The sequence below is a fragment of the Lichenostomus cassidix genome, chromosome 12, assembly GCF_008360975.1.
Source record: "Lichenostomus cassidix isolate B80296 chromosome 12, HeHo_3.0, whole genome shotgun sequence".
NCBI classification, from domain to species: Eukaryota; Metazoa; Chordata; class Aves; order Passeriformes; family Meliphagidae; genus Lichenostomus; species Lichenostomus cassidix.
This window is the reverse complement of record NC_139493.1, coordinates 8693657-8715843: the sequence shown is the minus strand read 5'-3', so window position 1 is coordinate 8715843 and position 22187 is coordinate 8693657. Positions and strand designations below refer to the sequence as shown.

General features: G+C 58.9%; 1 protein-coding gene across 10 annotated transcripts; it reads left to right on the top strand.

The window, feature by feature from the left end:
• The first annotated feature begins 234 nt into the window (after nucleotides 1–234).
• USP19 (ubiquitin specific peptidase 19) lies at nucleotides 235–21719 on the top strand. Of its 10 annotated transcripts, none has more exons than XM_085072482.1 (28): nucleotides 235–347; nucleotides 4339–4438; nucleotides 4594–4838; nucleotides 6617–6673; nucleotides 7763–7891; nucleotides 8441–8574; nucleotides 8887–9294; nucleotides 9613–9880; nucleotides 10010–10166; nucleotides 10268–10339; nucleotides 10849–10964; nucleotides 11323–11501; nucleotides 11788–11989; nucleotides 12075–12208; nucleotides 12390–12548; nucleotides 12629–12739; nucleotides 12896–13006; nucleotides 13162–13263; nucleotides 13477–13617; nucleotides 13799–13917; nucleotides 14143–14280; nucleotides 14370–14734; nucleotides 15404–15514; nucleotides 16060–16276; nucleotides 16596–16748; nucleotides 16885–17048; nucleotides 17129–17307; nucleotides 19169–20294. In XM_085072482.1, exons 3-28 carry the CDS (start codon nucleotides 4730–4732, stop codon nucleotides 19400–19402), a joined length of 4269 nt encoding a protein of 1422 aa, XP_084928608.1. In that variant the 5' UTR covers nucleotides 235–347; nucleotides 4339–4438; nucleotides 4594–4729; the 3' UTR covers nucleotides 19403–20294. The 10 variants fall into 10 exon arrangements, with proteins under 10 accessions (XP_084928608.1, XP_084928606.1, XP_084928607.1 ...); XM_085072480.1 differs by having other exon boundaries at nucleotides 11293–11501; XM_085072481.1 differs by having other exon boundaries at nucleotides 11287–11501; nucleotides 19187–20294.
• Nucleotides 21720–22187: the final 468 nt, after the last annotated feature.

The window sequence follows — 22187 nt, the reverse complement described above, 5'->3', positions numbered from 1 at the left end:
GTGCGGTCGGGAACCGGCAGCGGGGCTCGGGGGCACAGCAGACCCGGAAGCCCCATAGAGCAGCCCGGCACTGCCACGGATCCAGCCCGGGAGCGCCACGGGGCAGACCCACCCGGGACCCCCGGGGACAGAGCGCGACCCCCAGCCTGCCCGCGCTCCCGTTGCCACGGGAACGCGCCGGCACCACCCCCGGCCCGCGTCACGTGGTGCCTCACCCCCTCCATTCCGCGTCACGTGGGCGCGCCCGGCGGCTCCCGGAAGTGCGTCACGGCCTCGGGCCTGTCTCCGTTGTCGGCCCGCTCGGAACTTCGGCGCGGCACAAACAGACCGGAGCGGCGGGCGGGGCCGTGAGTGCGGGGCGGGCCGGGCCGGCCGGGCCGGGGCGGCGGCGGGGCCCGGGGACGGCGAGCGGCGCCCCGGGCAGCGCGGGGTGAGGGCCGCGGTGGCGGGCAGGGCCCAGGGGCGGCGGGAGGCCGGGATGCGGCCCGCGGGCGCGGGGGCCGGGGTAGCGGAGAGCGAGGCGGGCGGCGGATGGCGGCGGCCTGTGACGGGCCTGAGTGGAAAGAGGATGCGGGGCGGCAGGAGGTGGGGCGGCGGGGGCTGGGAGCGGAGCTGGGCAGGACGGGCCGAGCGCGGCAGCCCCGGGCAGGAGCCGGCGCGGTGACCTCGTGCTCTGCCCGGCGGGGCGGTTCATACGAACACCGTTCACACAAACACCGCTCACAGTCGCTTTCCCCTCTCCCGCTGCCTGCGGCCGGGCAGCAGCGCCCGCTAGGCCAGGAGCCGCCGGCTGCTCTCTGGACGCTCTCAGCACTGTCCCTGCCCACGGCCGGCCGGCCGGTTGGAACTAGATGATCTTCAAGGTCTCCTTCCAGCACAAACCGTTCTATGATTCAGTAATCGTCCCCAGAATGGGGAGCTGGGCCTGCCGGGCTCCTCACTCAGCTCAGGGCTCACTGATGTCACGATGCGCTGGGGGCACGGTGATTTCCACGTGGGTTGGAAACATTTTGTGTGACAGTGCTGGGTTGAGTAGCTGCCCCAGAGGGCTCTGTGCTTGCGCTGGCTCCACCCGTGTGTCAGGCATGCCCAAAAACTGAAGTAAAAGGCAGGCTTGAGCTTTGGGATTTCTGATCCCTCAGGGGAACAAGAAACTGAAGATGACAAATGTATTTGTGTGCACGTGGGACGTGTTTCTGTTGGTTGTATTTAGGACATGGAGGATCCAAAAGTCCCTGGAAAGATGACACTGTTGGGATAGCCAACCTCCTCTGCAGCTACCCCTGTAAAGGCCTTTGGGCACTGGTGGGGAGAGCAGTGGGCGGGAATCAGGGAGCTTCTCCTGGCAAGTGCTAAACCTGCCCCAGACATGGGGTGCAAATTGAGTCTCTTTGAGCACCTTCTGCTGTCCTTCCCAAGTGTTTAAACCCAACACCCACCTAGTCTGGTGCTGCTGCAGGGAGGGGTGGCCCTTCTCCTTGGCCTCTTGCTCCCTTCCCTCTGGCCAGTCAAAATGTTTGCAGTCTCAGCATGAGCTGGATTGGGAAACTGCTCTGGGTTAAGACAAACTTGGGAGAAAGCCCCAGCTGGCATCTGGAACTGGTACACATCACAGCACAAAGGCAGGGAGAGCAGAGAACAGAGGGGCACCTCTGCTCCCAGCAGCAGCATAGCCAGGCTTCCCTGCCTCAGGGGATTGAGTAAGGTTTTGTAGGAGTGCCCAACTCATCAGGTGCTTCCCAGAGGTTCACCTGGCATCCAGCCAGGACGGCCTTTCGCCATCTCTCCCCTGCAGTGACTCCTACCGTGCCAACAGTAGTAGTGCCAAAACCTGTGTCCCTGTGCACCCAGGGGCTGAACATGCTGCCTGGATATGTGTTTCCTGGTGGCAGGAAGTCAGAAAGTTTCCCATTTGCCTGTTTGAATCCCTGAATAACCTGTGCTTTGCCTGCACTCCTCCAAAACCCTGAGGTGCCTGCAGCAGCCTCAGGCTGGCATCAGTCTGGCAGCTGGAATGGGCAGAGCTCCAGCCCCCTTGGTTCCTGCCTGCCATGAGGAATAACTGTCGGCAGAGCACCCGAGGGAGTTGAGCCCTCAGTGAGGCATGAGAGCAGCAGGCTTCTCCTGGAGGAGTGACAAGCAGGCACGCAACCCTGTCTCTCTTCCTCATCCCTTCTTGGGCAGAGGCCTGTCCTTTCTCAGCCCTCCAGGACATTTCTCAGAGCGTGCTTTCACCGTGCCCAGCAATTACCCTTTGGAGGTGCAGGAAGGAGGTAATGGAGCCTCGCCTGGCCCTGCACGAAGCAGTTGCTGCTTCTTGTATCCCATTCCTCCTGGGGTTTTCACCCAAGAGGCAAAAGAAGTACACGAAAAAATGCATTCCCATGTTTGCTGAGCTCGGGTTAGCTTCTTCAACACCAGGAAGCATCTGTAGCTGACCTGTTTGGGTGTCGGTGGGGGCTGGAGCTGCGTGACACCATGCAGCTGGCATCAGAGGCCTAACCTGGCGAATAACAGCCGCATTCCCTGCTGTGGGGCCCTTCCCATTCCCTCTGGAGACAGAAGTGCTTCTACATCCTGGAAAGGCCCAGTGTGTGTAGCAGCATGGGGATGACACTGCTGCCCTCCCACGCTCTTTCAAGTTCTTTGGGGCTGATGCTGGACCCTGTTCAGCATCCTGGTGTCTCGGTCACTTTGGGCCCCTCCAGTGTGTGTGGCAGGAGCTGTCTGTGCCAGTCGAGCTGGATTTGGCTTTTCACTTGGCTGCAGTGGCTCTTGGTTGTGAGGGTGGGTTAGCCTGAAGAGAAGTGGTTTGGATGCAGCGCCTGTCATAGGGTTGGCTTTGCCAGAGCTGAAGGCAGGATCAGGCTGTTTTGCTCTCTGGGGTCCCTCTCTGTGGCTACAGCCCCTCATTTGTGGCTATTTGTTGCCCTGAACGTTTCTAGAACACAAATGCCCTGGCAACATGGTGGAGGGGGGGCACCACAGGGCTGCCAGTGTCCTCCCTCTGACCGAGTGCCTCCCTTGGAGGTGCCTCCTGCCACTGGCTGTGCCCACGCAGAGTATGGGGTCTGTGGTACATGGGTGAAGGCAGAACAGGGTGTTCCAGAGGGCACAGCTTGCCTCCCACTGAGGGAGAGGCTCAGTAGAGCTGGGCTAGGCCAAGATGCTGTTGGGCTCGGCTCTGTGTCCTCAGATGGGAGCTGGGCCATGGGATGTGTGTGAATCAGTGCACGGGGAGCTGCAGAAGGCAGCTGGCACCCGGGGGTGGGCAGGATCCCTGCAGCTGGGCCTGTTTCCCTGCTGCAAACCCCTGCAGGCTGGTGAGCACTGCCAGGGTCAGGGTGTGCAGCCAGGGCAGCAAGGGAGGAAACCTTCCCAGGTCTCTGCTCTCACTGCCTCCACAGAGACACCTCCAATGGGACTGTGTTGCTGTTGAACCGCTAGCGGAGTGAAAAACCAGGTAGAGTCTCAGGTGGCACAAATCTGAATTTATTATTTAATATTAGAGCTTATATAGACTTTCAGAGGTCGTCTGGCTTGGGCCAATTCAAAACCTCCCCTTAGGCCGATTGGCCAAGCTTGAACTGCCTATCTTTCCAGAGACCATTTCAATAACATCAAAACTTTATCTTTATTTATAAAAACACAGAAAGAAGAAGAGAAAATTCCCATGGGAAAGAGTCTGTGCTGCCACAGGACTGTTTCCAATGGGTTGTTTCGTCTCTCCTCTCTCAAAGCTCTGAACACCACAGGGTGACACTGATGAGTGCAACAGACCAGCCCCTGGGTCAGCAGCTCCCAAACGCTGGAGGGGAGCTGGCTTTGTAGGGAGGGCATGTCTCAGAGGGCAGGGGTGAGCAATTTACGTGCCCTGCTCAGCCCACTCTCTTCCTGGGGCACGAAGAGCAGAGGTGTCCTGTTTCCAGGCCAGGCCCCGCTGACGCTGTCTGTAAACTGTCTGGGAGATAAATATTCAAGGTGCAGTCATGCTGGTTAAGCTCCCGGCTAGTGGGCAAAGGGGGAGGAACTCTCCTTTTGCCAGGGAGCTCTGCTCTCGTCTGTCATGGGAGATGCCTGTCCCAGGCCTGCTTCCTTCTTAGGGTGTTACTGGCTCCTATTCTGGCCCTGTTACATAGGGCACTGTTTGACTGAAATAGCTGTGGCTCCAAGCTGTGTGACAGGCTCCCCCAGTTGACTCTGGAGGCTCAGTTTTGCAGATCCAGGCCTCTTTGTTTCCTTGCCCTCATCTGTGCCTCCAGGTGCTGTTAGCACCAGCGGCTGCTCTGGGCCAGTGTTGCTATAGTGGGAGCCATGAGCATGACACTTGCTTTCCAGGTTTTTAATGCGTGCCACATACTGAAGACCCCCGGTTGTATGCTGGGAGCTCTGACAAGCCCATGCTTTTGGCAGTAAGCATTGTAGCAACTGTGATGAGGTAGGTTTCCTCACTGAGTGCTGCGTGGGGCTTCCCATAAACACCACGGTGAAGGTCATGTAAGGGCGCTGGCCCTGGGGCAAAGAGTGGAACCTGATGCTGTTGGGCCTTCTCCACCTGCTCCTCCTGCCATGCTTGCTCTTTCCTCTCTTTAGGCCACTACTTCCTTGCCAGAGAGTTTGACCACAGAGAGTCGCCAAGATAGCTGGGCCAGGAAGAAAACGTCGCACCCCTGACCCAGACTCCATTACTGACCCCGGCGGGCCGTTTGTGTCCTCCAAACGGCTGAAAATGTCCAGCAGCACGAATGTCCCTGGCCAGAGGAGAGTGTCTCGGGGCTTGGATGATGCCGCCAACAAGAAGAAGCAGAAGGATCGAGCCAATCAGGAAAGCAAGGAAGGTGAGAGCCCCTCAGCAGCGCTGTGGTGAGCAGGCCTGTGGTGTCTCAGCCCTGCAGCCTGGGAGCCTCACAGCCATCTGCTGCAGGATTAGCAGATTTGACTAATCGCTTCCTGCAGCTTATGGTAACCCGTGTGATGTGGGATCTTCTTTGACACAGTGTCCTCCCTGGACCTGTAACCTCCTTCCTTTGGGCACTGCTTAGCCCCAGCAATGTTAGGAAGGTTGGGCCTGTGGCCTTTTTAGCTAAAGTCTAGAGCTGGCCTTGATGACTGTTTCTAGACTCTGATTTTGACTGGATGTGATCCATCCCAATCCAGCAGGAGTGGAACTGAAACGTGTGGATGCTCTTATAGCTAGAGGCAGCGCTGCAACTTTCCCTTATGTTTGTTGAGGCCAGATGTTGTGAAGCAGTGACTGGGTGTGCAAGGCCTGCGGGTGGGGCTGCTGCTTTAGCTTCTGAGTCAGGGCAGGGTGTGGCTCAGGTGAAATAGTTAATGTAGAGTAATTTCTTCTGTAACTACCATGTATCCTTAGACAAAAATGATGCTTCAGGTGCAGGGAATGCCTGCAGGCAGGATGCCAGTAAGAGTTTCTGTGGCTCTGGAAAGCTGTTTGATTTCTGTGCCTCCTCTGTTATGATTGTTCTAACCTCAAAATCACAGGGTGTTTTATAGGCCAAGGTAATCGAGTGCTTTGCGAGGTCTGTGCCAGGGCGGCCGGGCGCAGTCCCCGATACGAAGTCCCATGGTACAGAGCACCGCATTGCGCTTTCTCTCGCATGGCAGGAGTGCACCTCTGGTAGGGCCTGACTCTGCATCCTCTGACGTGGGGGACTCCTTGGGGGTGGTTGTGCTGCCCCTGTCCCCTCTGCAAGAGGGGCTGTAGATCCTCCAGGCAGTGTCACTGCCATGCTTCTCACACTACCAGCCCCACTGGCACCTTTGCATCAGTGGCTGTACTGGTCATTAGAGGTTTTCTGCTGGTTTGTAGCCAGACAAGGGAGGCAGTGACAGCCCTCTCCCTGTTCTGGAGCAGAGACCACAGTTTCTGTTGCCACTATTTCTCTGCTCCAGGAGAAGGTGCTGTCGCTTTGAGTCCCTTGCCTGGCAGAGCTCACTGTCCTGTAGGGGTAGCGCAGGCCTGGAGACACTTATGGCTATTGGAGGTAATTTTCTGGGGAGCAGGGATTAGGTGTCAGGTCAGTTTGGTTTCCCACCCTGATCTGGAAGGAAGTTTCAGAAGTGGATGTTGGCAGCTTGTGCCAGAATGGAAATGTTAAAGTGCAGGTGGGCCACGTGTTTCTCCGGTCACGGCAGAATTGGTTTGAGCACGACCAAACACCAGGTTCTTTCAGTCAGATCAAGACAGGACTTCTCTATATGGCTGGGGGCTGGGACCTGGTGTGCCGAGCTGGGTCACACAGCTGAGCCTGGATATCACAAGCTTCTCAATGAGATGTGCCTCAAAAAAGCACTGCCTACATGGTGCTGTGTTGTTGTGTTGCTCCCACTGTGGTATTGATTAGACTGGGATCTGGTGGTATGGCCCAGAGCAGCTGTCCTGGGGCTGACTTGCAGTGGTGCTGCAGGCAGGCCTCTGGGAAAGGAGAAGTGTGAGAAAGCAGAGAAGGGAGATGAGCAACACATGCAGGACAAAGGGCCTGGACACATTTAGGGTAGGAGGTGAAGTGTGAAGTTTTGGGCATCAGTGTTCTGGCCTATGTTGTGAGGTGACAGAATGACAGACCTGCCTGCGCTCTGCTTCTCTGCCCACCAGTGTCTCGCCCTGAGCTCGAGCAGGCTGAGACTGCCCAGGAGAAGGACTCAGAGGAGGGTAAGTTGAGGTGTGCGCCAGCTGTCAGTGCATGGCCATGGAGTGCCCTTGCCAAGGGATCTGAAGCTCTCACCTTGTTGTTGTCCCATGCTCTGGCATTGAGCAGAGCTAACCTGAGCACTCCCTTGCCTCAGTGTTTATCTTAACAGGATGTGGCCTTCCCAAGGGTGGAGAAAGGTGCACATGGCTGGGAAGGGCTGTCTGCGAGGAAGAGGCCCTGGGCATGTGACAGGCTGCTTGCAACTCAGGTGTCATGGTGCCACTGGGACACCTCACTGCTGACACCTGCTCTGCTTCTTTCTGGGCAGGACATCATGCTGGGCTGGGAAGATCCCAAGCTATCTCACCTTGTCGGCAGCACTGCCTGGTTTCTGTCCCAGCCCAGGCCTGCTTTGAGGGCAGAATATGACATTCTCATGCCCCAGGGGTAGAACAAACCAGAGTGAAATCAAGATGATTGAATCACATTTTTGCCTTGAAGACTTCAGGGCACCACAGGGCCACACCTGGAGCCTGGCAGGCACACAGTGGAAGTTCTGCCTGCAACAGAGTATCACCGCTGCACTCTTTTCTCCCCAGTTGCAGCATACTTCCCTGGCTGGCCTGTCTGTCCATGTTTCAGCCGTGTTAGCCATGCTTACCTGGCAGGAGTACAGTGCTTTGGTGGTTGCAGCTGGGCTGCTTGGTTTGCATATGCAAAGGGGAAGTGGCAATTTCTGATTGTGGTCAGAGTCCACTTAAATCCCCGAGAGTAATTCTGTGGCTTCCTCGTTCCTTGGGAAAGCAGTAATTGCTTTGTCGTTGGCAGGAGCCACCCCTTCTTCCCAGCTGCCACTGCTGCTTGTGGCAATGCCAAGAGCAGCGCTGATCTCTCTGGTTCCCACTGGGATTCATCTGCCCTGCTGCAACATGTGCTCTTTTTTATGGCCTATCTGATGAGGGCAGGTCCCATTTAATTGTCATGATCTGTGTTCCCTGCACTGACCTCTTTAACTGTGTGTGTGTTCAGGCTCGTGTTCCCCAGCCAAGGAGTGGGCACTTCAGGCTCATTCCCTAGCAAGTGGGTGACACTTCCCTCCCTTTTCCTAGAGCTGCTGCTGGACTGGAAGCAGAATTCCGATGAGATCATCATAAAGTTGAACTTGGGCAGTGGAGCTCTGAAGGTGGAGGATGTAGATGCTGCTTTCACTGACACAGACTGTGTGCTCAAACTACCAGGTATGGAAATGGAGCAACTGCTGCAGGCATTTCTCTGTTGGGACTTGGCACAGCTCTGGGCCAAGCACGGGGTTGATGCAGGCAGGCATCAAACTTTTCCTGCAGAGGCAATGCCCTGCTGTCAGCTGGCACAGCCTCGGGCAGCAGACAGGGCTGATAGGAGAGCAATGTAGAGCTGGGGAGGGCAGGAGCTGGCCTCTGTGCCAAGTGAACGAGTGCCCACTGTCGCGCCAGTGCGTCTCTATCCCCTGCTTGCTGGGATGGCTGAGTCAGTCCTGGGTATCCTTTGGAAAAGTGACTGTGCCCCTGAGAGCAGGGAGGCCCAGGGCCTTCCCTCTGGGAAGGAGGCCAGCCAGATGTACAAAGCAAATTCAGGGAAGCTGGCTGGAGCCCTGCAAGGCTCCTGGGGTATGGTGGCAGCCTGCCTGCAGCCTTCTTGGCTCTGAATGAGTGCTTCCTTCATCCTGAGGGCAGGTGAAAGGGGGCTGTGGGTTAGGTGACAGCTGCCTGGAGCACTGCCTGAGGTAGTGGTTCCCCTCTGCTTTACAGACGGGCGCCAGTGGAGCTGTCAATTCTATGAGGAGATCGAGGGCTCCTGCAGCAAGATCCAGTGCAAGAAGGGCAACTTTCTACAGCTTGTGCTTCAGAAGAAGATCCCACTCCATAACTGGTCTTCACTTCTGGTGAGGAGGGAATGATCTGCTTTTTAAGGGAGCTCATGGAGGCCCAGGGAGCTGGGGTGAGCTCTGAGCTTCCTGCTGTTGAGCTGCCTAGGAAGCAATGTGGGGCACATCCTGCATCCACGTGCTGCATGAGCCATCTGCTACTGTCCCAGGGAGTCGTACCACTGTTTCTGCCTGCCATGCATCTCCAGGTTCTGGAGTAGAGACCTGGTGCAGTCTGGGAAGGGGGAATGAAGGTGAGGGGCTGATGAAGAGCCTGAAAGATGCTGCTACCTGAATACATTTCCAACTGTGCTGCATGGTTTTTTACAGAAAAAAAAGAAAGACGGATCCAAAGAACTGTCCAAAGGGGCCACATGCTGGGAGAATGGGAAAGAGAAGGCTGCTTCTGCAGAGTTGACCCCTGAGGAGCCGAGGACTGAAGGCACAGAGCTACCAAGATCCCGGCGGGAGCCATCCAACCCCAAGCGTGCTCCAGGAAGAAGCGAGGCCCTGGGAGGGAAAAGCCCAGCCAGCCCAGGGACACAGAGTGGCCCCAGCGCCAAGCGGGCAGTATACCTCAAAGTGGCTCCCGCTGAAGAGGAGCCGAATGCCAGAGTCACCGGGAACACAGAGCCCAGCAAAGGGCACAGTGGGAGGGCTGGCAGCCGCCGCAACGGCAGAGCCAGCCAGGTCGATGCGCCCGCGGCCCTTGCAGACCTCGCACTGCCGCTGGAGAAGGTACCTGGGGACCTGGCTGGACAGGGTACCCCTGTTTCCTCTGCCCCTGTGCAGGGGATGCAGGACCCATCCCTGCCAATGAGGTGGGCTCCAGGATGCTGAGGGCTCACAGGAGGACCTGTGGTGGAGGAGAGGGTGAAGTGAGCACCCTGCAGTGCTGGGCTGTGGTGTTAATGGGGGTGAGCTAGGCATAGGATGTGCAGGGACGTGGGTTTTGTGGAGCTGTGCCTGACTGGCTGGCAGGAGCCACAGTGGGTGGGCAAGGGCAGCTCAGGGGTGACAGTGTCTGTGTTTCACTGTGTCCTTCTGTATTGAAAGGCTGTGGTTTTGGCCAAGGAGACTGTTCCAGTGGAGATGCCACCTCTTGCGGCTACCACAGAGGTGTTCCCCCACCGTGTTGCCACCTGTGTTGAGAAGAGAGTCCTGCAACCAGGCAGCCCTGCTGAGGCCTTGCGGAGCCGGGATTGCCCGCCTGTCCTGGGAGAGAGCTCTAAGGCCATCCCAGTGGCCACCCCTCCCATGGGCAGAGACGGTGAGAAGAGGGACTGGTCCAAGGATGACGTGGCTCTGGAAGCAGCAGCTGATGGTGAGTGGCCGGAGCCCATGGGGTGAGTCTATTCAGGAAGGTCCATCTGCTCAGGACCTTTCCTGGGTCAGCTTGCAGCCTCAGCATGCAAGGAAGATAACCTCTCTCTCCATGGCTTTCCTTGCTCAGAGCCAGAGCCTTTTGTAAGCCTGACCTTTGTCAAGAATGACTCATACGAGAAGGGCAATGATCTGGTGGTGGTGCATGTCTATGTGAAGGAGATCCACAAGGAGACATCCAAGGTGTTGTTCCGGGAACAAGACTTCACACTAGTGTTCCAGACGAGGTACAAGTTTTCCTCGGGATGATGCCAGGCTGCTGCAGAGCTCCTGATTGCAGCTGGGCTACTTGTTTGTTCACCTCTGCTCACTCCCAGTTTCTCTGCAGTGATACAAACTTCCTTCGTCTTCATCCTGGTTGTGGGCCCCACACGGTGTTCCGGTGGCAGGTGAAGCTCAGGTATGAGTCTTGTCCTTCTAACTCACACCAGGGCAAGGGAGGTGAGAGTGCAGAGCTGGAGCAGGAGCCAGTCCCAGCTGGTGGTTCTGTGCAGGGAATGCTCATTTCTGCATCTGGAGGTTTCACTTAGATCGTGCTGCACTAGTGCCCTGAGCCTGGTCTACCTTAACTATGTGCTGGCTTGCAGGGGAGGAAATTCCAGTATCTTCTTGCCTGCATTTCCCCTCAGCCTGTTCTAGAGCTCTTGGGGACAGAACCAGACCAGCCTGTGTGCCCTTTGGGTGGGATGTGCAGCAGGAGGGAGCCAAGCAGAATGGATCTGTCAGGAAAGGGGCCATCAGTGTGGCCTGACTCGAGGGTTTCCACCCTGCTTTGCCAGGGCTGCCTCAGGATTAGTGCTAGCAGGGTCCCTACTGCCTGGAGGCCATGGCTCAGCCTTGCAAAGGCTTTGGCATGTCTGAGGCTGCTGTGAGGTCTGGGGCATCTCTGACTTGCTGCATGCCTTGCAGGAACCTTATTGAGCCGGACCAGTGCACATACAACTTCACAGTATCTCGCATCGATGTCTGCCTGAAGAAACGCCAGAGCCAGCGCTGGGGGGGGCTGGAGGCTCCAGCCACACGAGGTCTGCACCCTGCTTTCTTGTCCTGCCTGCCTGCTGCACCCCAGAGGGGCACGGGCCCTCCTTACCACTGGCAGCTGCCGGTTGGTGCCAGATCCTCCAGCATGGGATTGTGGGGAAGGAGAGGGACTGAGTGGGTGCAGGTGGGAGGGATGTGAGGCAGGGTGTGAGCCAAGTGATAGGGGAAGGGCGCTGCTGTTCCCCTTGCTCATGGGGAAGAGGGCTAGGAGAGAGCCTGTGTGCAAGTGTGGACGGAGCAGTTCAGCCCCGCTGTGGGCAGCGCGTGGTGCTGCTAACCACAGGCCCACCCTTCCCCCTTTTTAAGGTGCAGTGGGTGGTGCAAAGGTTGCCATGCCTACAGGCCCTACCCCTCTGGATAAGAACCCTCCTGGCAGTAACCAGCACCCCCTGTCCAGCAAGGAAGAGGCCCGAACCAGTGACAAAGAGAAGCCGCGTGTGGAAGATGGGGCTCTGGATGGCGTGGCAGCCCGTACAGCCCCAGAGCACGTGGCAGTGAAGCAAGAGCCACACATTCCTTCGGTGAGTGTGGCCACACTGGATCTGACCTGGATAGGGGAAATAGGGACACCTCCTCAGTGCCTGTCTCTGGGGACTTGCAGAGTATTCCTGGAGGAGGAGGCGGTGCCCCTCAATCATAGTTGGCAGGATTTGGGGCAGCCGTTGGCCTGTCTGTCCCAGTCTGAATGGGAGATGGTGTGATGGCTCCAGCTCTCTCTGAGGGGTTTCTTGGGCTTTTGAGTTCCTCTGGTGTTCCCAGAGCGACCCTCTGAGCACAGCACCCTCACACCTGCCTCTGCTTTGGCAGCCCAAACCGACATGTATGGTGCCACCGATGACACACAGCCCAGTGAGTGCCGAGAGCGTGGAGGATGATGAGGACGAGGATGAGAAGAAGAAGGTCTGCATGCCCGGCTTCACAGGGCTGGTGAATTTGGGCAATACCTGCTTCATGAACAGTGTCATCCAGTCCCTGTCCAACACCCGGGAACTGCGTGACTACTTCCATGGTGAGCCCACACTGGGATCCCAGCAGAGCTTGGCCACTCTGATGGTGCAGCCAGCAGCCACCCTGAGCTCCTGCATTTCTTACAGATCGGTCCTTTGAGTCAGAAATCAACTACAACAACCCACTGGGGACAGGGGGACGCCTGGCCATTGGCTTTGCCATGCTGCTCAGAGCACTGTGGAAGGGCACACACCATGCCTTCCAGCCGTCTAAACTGAAGGTAGGGCCCCTGGCACTGGTGCTCAGCAGGAGCTGCTGTGGGTCCCCAGCATTTCTCTGTGGGCATGTGGCTGCCCTGCAAGTGCCACACACTGTGGGTGTGTGCAGACAGGGTTTGTGCATGGGGCAGGCATTGTTGCTAGGGATCTCTTGGCCAGCCCTGACTACAGTGCTCCCCACAGGCAATTGTGGCCAGCAAGGCCAGCCAGTTCACTGGCTATGCCCAGCATGATGCTCAGGAGTTCATGGCCTTCCTGCTTGATGGCCTGCATGAGGACCTCAACCGCATCCAGAATAAGCCCTACACAGAGACTGTTGACTCAGATGGGAGGCCTGATGAGGTGAGGGCATTCCTCCCCCAAAGTCACTTGGAGAGCAGCGTGGGTGGTTTAGTGAGGTGCTAAGCCCTTTCTTCCTGCAGGTGGTAGCTGAGGAGGCTTGGCAACGACACAAGATGAGGAACGACTCATTCATAGTAGACCTCTTCCAGGGCCAGTACAAATCCAAGCTTGTGTGCCCAGTGTGCTCCAAGGTAGGGCAGCCCCGGAAGTTCTGTCCCTGTCCTGGCTGTGCAGAAGCAGGCTGCTGACCTTCAGAGAGCACAGGTCAAGGCTGGATCTTGGGTCCACTGGATCTGCTGCTCAGCCACAAGCACTTTCCACAACTGAGTGTGCTTTTGTATCTGCAGGTGTCTATTACATTTGACCCCTTCCTGTACCTCCCTGTGCCCCTCCCACAGAAGCAAAAGGTGCTGACTGTCTATTACTTTGCAAAGGAGCCACACAAGAAACCCATCAAGGTAAAGGATATCTTCTACACTGGGGAGGGAGCCTGAGAAGGCTCCTGGAGGTGCCCCAGGCTGTTGATCATGTGCCAACAGGCTAAGCCCTGTGTTAAGTAAGGGCCTGCATGCCTTAGTGTGGTGTGACTAATGCGGTACTTTCTCGGTGCCAGTTCCTCGTGAGTATCAGCAAGGAGAACTCCAGTGCCATGGAGGTACTTGACTCAGTGGCCCACAGCGTGCGCGTGAAACCAGAGAACCTGCGCCTGGCAGAGGTGAGAGTGCTGGGCAGATCCCTTCTCTGGAGGGTTGGGCCACTGCAGTAGGGCCTGGGATGTCCATCTTTCCCTTGTGAGGTGTGAGCTGAGTGCAGCATCCTTGAGCTGCTGCTCTTCCCACAGCCCACTGTGAGGCTGAGGTCTGTGTCTCTGAGGAGAGGATGTGTGGGGCAGCCCTCACACGGCCATGCTCCACTGCTTTCCTGGCAGGTGATCAAGAATCACTTCCACCGCATGTTCCTGCCGTCCCACTCACTAGACACGGTCTCGCCGACAGACCTGCTGCTCTGCTTTGAGGTGCTATCCCCAGAGCTGGCCAAGGAGCGTGTGGTGGAGCTTCAGGTCCAGCAGGTAAGAAGGTATATTGGGACTACTGGGAGGGATGCAGGAAGGCTAAGCTGTAAGGGGGACTGAGCAGGAGGGGTGGAGCTCCACACAAGGGCTATTAGCTACAGCAAGCACTGATGCCCACCGAGGCTGTGTTGTCCTGCCCAGGTGCCCTTCCCTGTCCAATGGGTCTTTTTTCCTGCAGCGTCCGCAGGTGCCTAGTGGCCCTGTGGCCAAGTGTGCGGCCTGCCAAAAGAAGCAGCTGCCGGAGGATGAGAAGCTCAAGCGCTGCACGAGGTGCTATCGAGTCGGTTACTGCAATGTGTGAGTTGGCTTGATGCCTGGCAGGGAGGGAGGGTCTCCTGCTGTGAAGGGCTGGATGGGAGAGCTCTGCCTGCTGGGAGAAGTTGGCATGTATCTGCCCTTTGGGATGCAGCCAGTTGAACTCCTGGTGCTCTCCTTGTCCCCAGGGCACTCGACTGGCCCTGCACTGCTCCTTCCCAAGCTGTTTAAGGATGCTGTGTTCAGCAGGGGCTGTATGTGTTACAGGGCATGTCAGAAAACACACTGGCCAGACCACAAGGCGTCGTGCCGCCCCGAGAACATTGGATTCCCCTTCCTCATCAGCGTGCCTGAGTCCCGCCTCACCTACGCCCGCCTGGCCCAGCTGCTGGAGGGCTATGCAAGGTGAGAGTCCAGGGAAGGAGGGCCCTTCTATCCTGGAGCTGAGCTCAGCCCAGTGTCTGGCCAGCTCTAACTCCCACTTCTGTGCCCAGGTACTCAGTCAGCGTGTTCCAGCCTCCATTCCAGCTGGGCCGGATGTCACCGGAGCAGGGCCTGCAGCCTCTGCACTCAGACAAGCTGGAGCCCCTGGCCAAGAGCAGCTGTGCAGCAGCCACCTCCACCCCCGAGCTGGGGGATGGGGACAGGGCATCCAGCCTCCTGCAGGAGCCCCCACTCTCGCCAGCTGTGCCTGAGCTGCACCCAGAGATGGGGGATACTACTACTGTCCGGAGCAAGGTCCTGACAGCCAGGAGTTCCCTGCTGAGCTTGGATTCGGGGTTCTCTGAGCACATGGAGTCACAGGGTGACAGCTGTTGTGAGAAGGAGCCGTCCTATGAGAGAGCCCTCAAGCCAGAAGGTAAGAGGTGCTGTAGTGCTAGCTGTGTCTGTGCCAGGAGCTCGGGCAGTTCTGCCTCCTTGGGGTGACCTCCCACCACAGCATCTCTTCTCCCTTTGTGAGCTTGGTCCAGAGACTCTTGGGAACACAGATGAGGCCCTGGGAGCTTTGTTTTGGCAGTGCTGCCTCACCTGAAATGCCTACCTACCCACGCTGTGCCTTGCCCTGGCAAGGCCCAGGGTGTAGAACAGAGACCTGATGAGGAGAGAGGCTGGAGTGCTGTGTTCCTGTGGGAGGGGTGGGAATGCAGGGGCTGGCAGAAGCCTTGAGTCCCGTGGGAGCAGGACAGAGCTGGTGCAGGCTGAGCCCCTGGGGGCTATGAGCAAAGCACTTCCCTTGCTCTGACTCAGCTGCATGGGACCAGCCTCTCGCGCTCGGCTGCCTGGCTGTCACGTTTCCAGACACTCGTCTCAGGATGGCAGCAATGTGCAGTGAAGGGGCAAGGCAGGCAGAGGAGCACAGCTTGCCAGGGGCAGGCGCCTGCTAAAAATAGTCAAGGACACGGGGCACGTGGTTGTGTCCCTTCAAGGCCGTAGCATGTGAGGTGGGGGTGGGGGCGCTGCAAATTCTTGGCCCCTACGCAGGGCAGACAGGCAGTGCCACCACAGATCTGTCCCTGCCTGTTCACAGCTGCCATCCCTGGGTACCAACACACTCCAGACTCACTGAGTGCCCGCGCCACACAGTTCTACATCACTAAGATCGACGCTGCCAACCGAGAGCACAAGCTGGAAGATAAAGGTGAGCCAGAGCCCTGTAAAGTGCCACCTTAATCCCTTACAGCCTCTGGCAGGGTAGTGAATCTGCCTGGCCAGGATGCCAGAGCCTGCCTGGCACGAGGTGAACCCAGGTGTGATGGTGGCTCACACTGGACACTAAAAGCTGCATCTGATGGGAGGGAGGGACTCTGCTGCACAGAGCCTCTGCGTAGAAGCTCATTTTGGGCATGACATTCCTGCTCTCCTCAGCAAATAGGCCAATTCCTTCCAACCTCGTGTATTCTCAGAGGGTCTGTGATCTCTGGGTCACGTCTTTGTTTGAATGGGATGCCCACACCCAGTGCGGGTTGTGTGGGTGCTACTGAGGAGAGGGTTGTGCCAGTGTTGCGCCCTGCAGGCTGAGGGGATCTGCTGCCCCAGCATGGTGAACCTGGCCAGGGGACACCTGTCCCTTTCTGGCTGCACTGTGTGATCTCTGTATCTAACTGGGATGGGCAAGATTGCTCCAGCAAGGCGGCCTGGTCCAGCCTGGTGGGGTACATGTGTGAGGTCTGTCCCCCTTTGCAGGTGACACACCCCTGGATCTGACAGATGACTGCTCCCTTGCCCTGGTGTGGAAGAACAATGAGCGCCTCAAGGAATTCGTGTTGGTAGAATCCAAGGAGTTGGAGTGTGTGGAGGACCCAGGCTCAGCCAGCGAAGCAGCCCGGGCTGGCCACTTCACCCTAGAGCAGTGCCTCAATCTCTTCACCAAGCCTGAAGTCCTGGCCCCAGAGGAAGCGTGGTGAGGAAGGCGGCAGGGTGGGTTCCAGCCCACGGGCCCAGGCAGCAGCGGGAGTTTCCCAGGAGCTGCCTGGGCCTGCACGCTGTTTCTACTGGCAGCCAGGAATGATGGGCTGGCCTTTGCTGTGCACTGGGAAGGGCTAAGCTAGCAGGGAGCAAAGCTAGTTCTCTGCAGGACTATGCTGCCCTGCCCTTGGCAGAGGAGGCTGAGCCCTCCCACATCCCCTCTGCCAGCTCTGCATGTGGGGACCCTGAGGCTGAGCTGGGCTGCAAGGACTGAGACTGTCCCCATGCCAGTAACGAGCACACTCTTCCTCCAGGTACTGCCCCAAGTGCAAGCAGCACCGTGAGGCTTCCAAGCAGCTGATGCTGTGGCGGCTGCCCAACGTCCTCATCATCCAGCTCAAGCGCTTCTCGTTCCGTAGCTTTATTTGGAGGGACAAGATCAATGACATGGTGGACTTTCCTGTCCGGTGAGAGCCTTGGGGACAATGTGCCTGGGTTGGCACTGCCTGGGCTGGCACTGCCTGGGCTGGCACTGTTGTGCTGACCTGCAGCCCAGCCTGCGTAACACTGATCGCCCTTGACGATCACTGTGTCTCTCCACAGGAGCCTGGACCTGAGCAAGTTCTGCATTGGTCGAAAGGGTGAGCAGCAGCTGCCTATGTATGACCTGTACGCTGTGATTAACCACTATGGAGGCATGATTGGAGGGCACTACACAGCGTACGCCCGCCTGCCCAACGACAAGAACAGCCAGCGCAGTGACGTGGGTGAGGATCTGCCACCCTCACCACCCCCCTGCCCCTGCATCTGTGACTTGTCTGCTTGCTTAACCCTTGCCCTTTCTCAGGCTGGCGGCTCTTCGACGACAGCACAGTCACCACTGTGGATGAGAGCCAGGTGGTGACCAGATACGCATATGTCCTCTTCTACCGCCGGAGGAACTCTCCCGTGGAGAGACCCCTGCCAGGGCATCCCTCAGACCACCGCACCGAGCGCACCCCCTCTGCTGAAGCTGCCGCCAGCCAGGTGAGCGCTTGCGTCCATTTCGGCACTATTGGAGCCATAGAGTCTTGAAATGTGCTCAGGTGCCTACATGCAGAGCCCTGCTCGTCTTTGCCTGCACCCACAGAGCCTGGCACATCTGTGGTGCAGTGCCTGCACCCCTTTGATACCAAGGAGCTTGTGCTGGCTGGGCATTGGAGCCTGGCTTGCCATGTTCTCACTGTGAGCTTGGGACAGTCCCTGTCCTGAGGGTTCACAGGAGAGCTGGTTTTTGTCATCAGTCTGGGAGTGCTGGTGGGAGAGCACTGAAAGAGGAAGAAGGGGCCCAGCCTCGACAGGGTCTGCACTGGAGGAGGGTTGTGAGTGGTGCAGTAGGATCTGGTTGTGCCAGGGAGCAGTGAGAACTTGCCCTCTGGAGCTGCCTTCGAGGCAGGGTGGGGGACACTTTTCTGCTGGGGCCCAGCTGAGGGCCAAGCCAAGTGCAAAAAAGGCAAATGCCAGTGCTGAGCCAGAGGCCTGGCAGCCTTCACAGGGTGATGTAGAGAAACCTGCCAGAGTGAGCTCTGTTACTGGGTGGCCTGGGAGGGAGGGACGGATTGGGGGTGGGCCAGGCAGCAGGGTGCGTTCGGCATGCAGTGGTAGGAAATGGTTGCACTGATCTTCGTGTGAAAGTCAGACAGGAAGGCTGAGGCTGCGGCACAGTGCGGTGCCCACCTGGTTAGTCCCCCTGCATCGTTGTGTTGCAGACTTTCCCGCCGTGCTCAGCACCTCTGCGGCCCCACAGGGTCTGAGGGACAATGCTCAGCTCATCTCAAGCATGACTGCACGTGTGTGCCCCAAGGGGCCCTTCTGGCCTGGCCTCCCTGCCCCTCTGGCTCATGCTGCCCTTGGCCCTGTGCTGGTTAGGCATCCCAGCTCTGTTCTCTTGCCTGGAGACAGGAGCTGTCTGTCTCTGAGGCCAGGGGGGCTATCTGACATGTTGGTGTCTGCCTACCTGGGCTGTTCCTGTCCTGGGGGAGGCCGTGTGTGTTCTGGAGCAGCTCCACTCACTGGGGGCAGCCTGGGCAACGAGAAAGCTGCACTGCTTTTCACACACTGGTGGTGAGAACCTCAGGGGGCCGAGCTGGCACTGACTGTGCCCCATGGCACTGGGGTTCATCGGGTTGCTCTATGCAACTGGGGCTCATTGGACCCCTGGCAGCACCAGTTCCCCTGCAGCAATGGGATGCATTGGATCCCAGTGGGGCTCAGCAGGTCCCCAAGCACCCTGGACCACCTGCACCTTCCCTGGCACTGGGTGCCCTCCAGATACCTGCGCCCTGACTGGCTGCTCTGCATGATCACCGTCATGAAGGGCCAAGCTGTGATTGGCTGCCTGCGAATAATCCTTCTGGAAGCTGGGCTACAGTTGGTTGTCAGAGCATTCCTGCCCACCAAAGCAGAGCTGTGACTGGCTATACTGGCACTGCGCCTCTTGCTCCTGCTGCTCCAGCTGGCTCTGGATCGGCTGTCGTCTGAAAGATCCTGTTGGGATCACAGAAGCTGGGCTGTGATTGGCTGCTGCCTGCTCCCTTGCCGCCTGGACCCACCAATGCAAGTGGATCTGCTCCGTCGGGATCCAGCTGCCGGCTTCACTCCCTGCAGTCCTATGAAGACCCTGCCCAGCAGCTGCCCACGCTCCCTCCCACAGAGCCACGCACCAGAGCCCCACACACCGGACACCCTGAAGAGCCGCGGGGGCGGGCGCGACCGCGACGGTGCTGCATGGGGAGGCGGGCTGGCTGGGCACGGGGCTGGGCTTGCAGGCAGCCACCTGCCCCGGGGGATGGCGAGGGGTGTTGCCCGTTGTGTTCTCCAAGTGCTGACGCAGGTTTCCACATCGCAGGCTTCTCTGATCTGGCAGGAACTGGAGGCTGAAGAACAAGAGCTGCAGCTTGAGACGCCCCAAAGGCCTGCAAGAAACTCCTGGAGGCCCCGTGGCCAGAAGCGGAGTCCAGGCACCCCCCAGCATCCAGATGAAGGCTGCGTCAGATACTTTGTCCTGGCCACCACGGCCGCAATTGTGGCTCTCTTCCTGAATGTCTTCTACCCGCTCATTTACCAGCCCCGCTGGAGATAGGCACAGGCACGTGGCCAGCTGTGGTAGCAGGGCCGCCAGGGCACGCGCCGTCCTAGGACGCTATGAGACGAAGACATCGGGCAGCAGGACAGAAAAAGCCGGGAAGGACTCGCCAAGGGAAGCATGGGGCTGTCGGCTCCTGCCTGTCTGCTCTGGCATCTCCTGTGCCAGCTGGCAGGTCTGTGTGGCCAGCCTGCTGCCTTGCCAAGGCGTGGCCCAGAACCAGGAGCTGCTTTGCCCTTCCTTGCTGCCCACTGAGAGTGGGGCAGATCTCATGGCGACCTGCTGCTCAAGAAGAGATGTTGCTGTTGCAGTGCAGCTGGGACCTGAGAGCCCCACGGGCACATCAACCATCTCTGCTTGGCTCCCAAGAAGGAAGTGGAGACCTGTCGGGAGGTTGCACCAAGGGCAAGATGCCCTGACCTGGGCCCTGGCTGGCCGTCTCTCTCAGCTGTGCTGCTGCAGGAGCCTTCAGCTCCCCTAGGGCTGGCGTGACCCATGGTCCTTGGCCAGCCCAGTCTGTCCTGCCAGCCTCCTGCTGAGCATCCTGGTGCCAGCTGCCTGGTGCCAGCTGCACTGGGAGTTGTGTGTGCTGCCACTCCTGTGCTGGGGCTGGACAGGCTTGTCACCAAGGGCTTTTGTGCTTCCCTGCTTAGCCCCAGACAGCTGCTGGGGAGCCTGGCAATACAGACTGGGGTGCCCACGATGAGCACTCATCTCTGTGGGCCACTGCCTTCCACCAGTCCATGGGGCTATGTGCTGGCAGGATCTGGGGAAGTTGGTGCAGCACCTCATTTGTGAGGGTACCAGCTGCCCATGCTGTGGGACAGGCATGGGGCCAGGCAGCACAGGTATGACCTTGGTGAATTAATAAAGCCAGGTTTTCCAAAGAGATGCAGCATTCCTTTCTGCATGCTGGGACTCCCACACAGAGGCGAGGACTCCACACTGGGGTCACCTGAGGCCACTCTGTGACCCAGCTGGCACCAGGACCAGCCCTTGGGCTTTGCTGGGTGCCTGGTGCACGCTTTGTGGCAGCAGGCTCAGGGAGAGCTTTGCCTGCCCATGCCGTGGGGCACAGGCTGGGCTCGAGTCCCAGCTGTGGAGTGGTAGCCTCGCGGGACACGTGCAGGGCCTGGGGAGCCCAGCAGGGCCAGGAGCAGGCAGTCCCCTGGGGCTGGGGCACAGGCTTTAGCTCCAACGGTGTCTGACATTGAGACGTGTTGCCCTTGGCTGAGCGTGGCTCAGACAGCTCTGGCGTATTTGGGTGTGAGAGGTGACTTCAGAGCCCTGTGACTTTTCCTTCTCTGCTGCTGTTCTGCTGGCACTGCCCTCAGCTGGCTCGGGAGGGATGCTTGGCAGTGAAGGGGTTCGTCTGCATTTTTGGCTGAGGCTTGAGCTGGACTCCCCCTACCTCTGTCCCACTCCCCTCCTCCACGTGCTGGGGTTTACTCTCCTCCCAAGCAGGTTTCCAGCAGGGGAGCCCGGCAGGGCTGTGCCGTAGTCATGAGGTGCCTGTCCTGGAACAGTCGCCTCATTGTCTACAGCCCTGGGTCTCAGCAGCTTCCCCCACTCACCCACAGCACGGGCCTCGTGGGGCTGAGTCAGTGCCCGGCGCCGGTGGGCTGACCTCTGCTCCAGCTGGTGCTGGCACTGGCGCCCCAGGGTTGGGGCCCACAGGCTGCTGCCTGCACCTGCCTGCCCTCAGTGGCGGTGGGTGGCCGGCAGCGAGGCCCGACAAGGTGCTCTCAGCCCTGGAAATCCCCTCTGGCCCTGCACTGTTCCTCAGACCTCTGGCAGGCGCTGGCAGCCTGCCCGTGGCCCGTTGCTGCCGCCCGTGCTGGGGTGCAGGGTGCTGCTCCGACTGGCACTGGCTGAGTGAATCTGCAGCAGGAGTGTGCTGTGGCCTGGCTCTCCTGCTGGGCCGGAGGGGCTGCTTCCTTCTGCCCTGCCTGGGGGTTTGCTGCCAGCTTCTGCTTTCTAAACCCAGGGGCTGCACATGCTGCATGTGGTGTCCCTACCCTGAGGGGCTGTGTCCCCCCAGGCACTCCTCCAGCCCCCTGGGAGCAGGGAGGGAGATGGGTGGGCAGGGTGCAAGTCTCCCTCTCATGCCCACCTTCTGCTTGCAGGGACTGCCCCCGGTGCCGTTTGGATCTGGCCTGGCCCCCGAAGGAGCCCCGCCGCTGGCTGCGGAAGGCCTCCCCGAGCGTTTCGCCAGCCCCGCCGAGCGCCCAGCCCCCTCCTACAGCAGCATGGAAGAAGTCGACTAGGGTGTTGTGGGGGCCCTGGCCTGGGGGTGTGGGCCAGGCCAAGCACTGGGGGGGTGGGGGGATGGGGGGGATCGGGGTTTGTCCTGCGCTCATTAAACTCTCTGAACTCCACTTGCCTCTGCTGCCTGCTATCCCTTGGGACCCTCTGGTCCCTGGTGAGCCAGGGCACCATATCCCTAGTGTGCTGGTGGGACCCTCTGGTCCCTGGTGCCCCAGGTGCCCCCATGCTCCCGTGTTCCCTGGTGTGCCTTGGTGCTTGCTGTCCCCTAATATCCTTCAGGAACCAGTGTTTCTTGGTGCCGCTGCTGGGTGCACTCTACAGCGGCGGGGGGACAGTGTCTCCTGGTACCTGCTGCCCCTCTATGTGCTCTGCTGCTGGCTGCACCCTGTTGTCCGGTGTCCCCTGGTGCAAATCCTGCCGCTGTAGTGCCTCGTGTCTTCTCCGGTGCCCTGGTGCTGGCGTGGCGAGACGTGCAAGTCCCGGAGCTCTAGTGCCTGGTGTGTGCTGAAGTGCT

Coding starts and splice junctions, on each gene's coding strand:
- USP19 (XM_085072476.1), top strand. CDS start 4,730: ATGTCCAGCAGCACGAATGTCCCTGGCCAGAGGAGAGTGTCTCGGGGC. Junction 9,881..10,009: donor TCTGGAAGCAGCAGCTGATG/GTGAGTGGCCGG, acceptor TTCCTTGCTCAG/AGCCAGAGCCTTTTGTAAGC. Junction 13,618..13,798: donor TGGAGCTTCAGGTCCAGCAG/GTAAGAAGGTAT, acceptor TTTTTCCTGCAG/CGTCCGCAGGTGCCTAGTGG.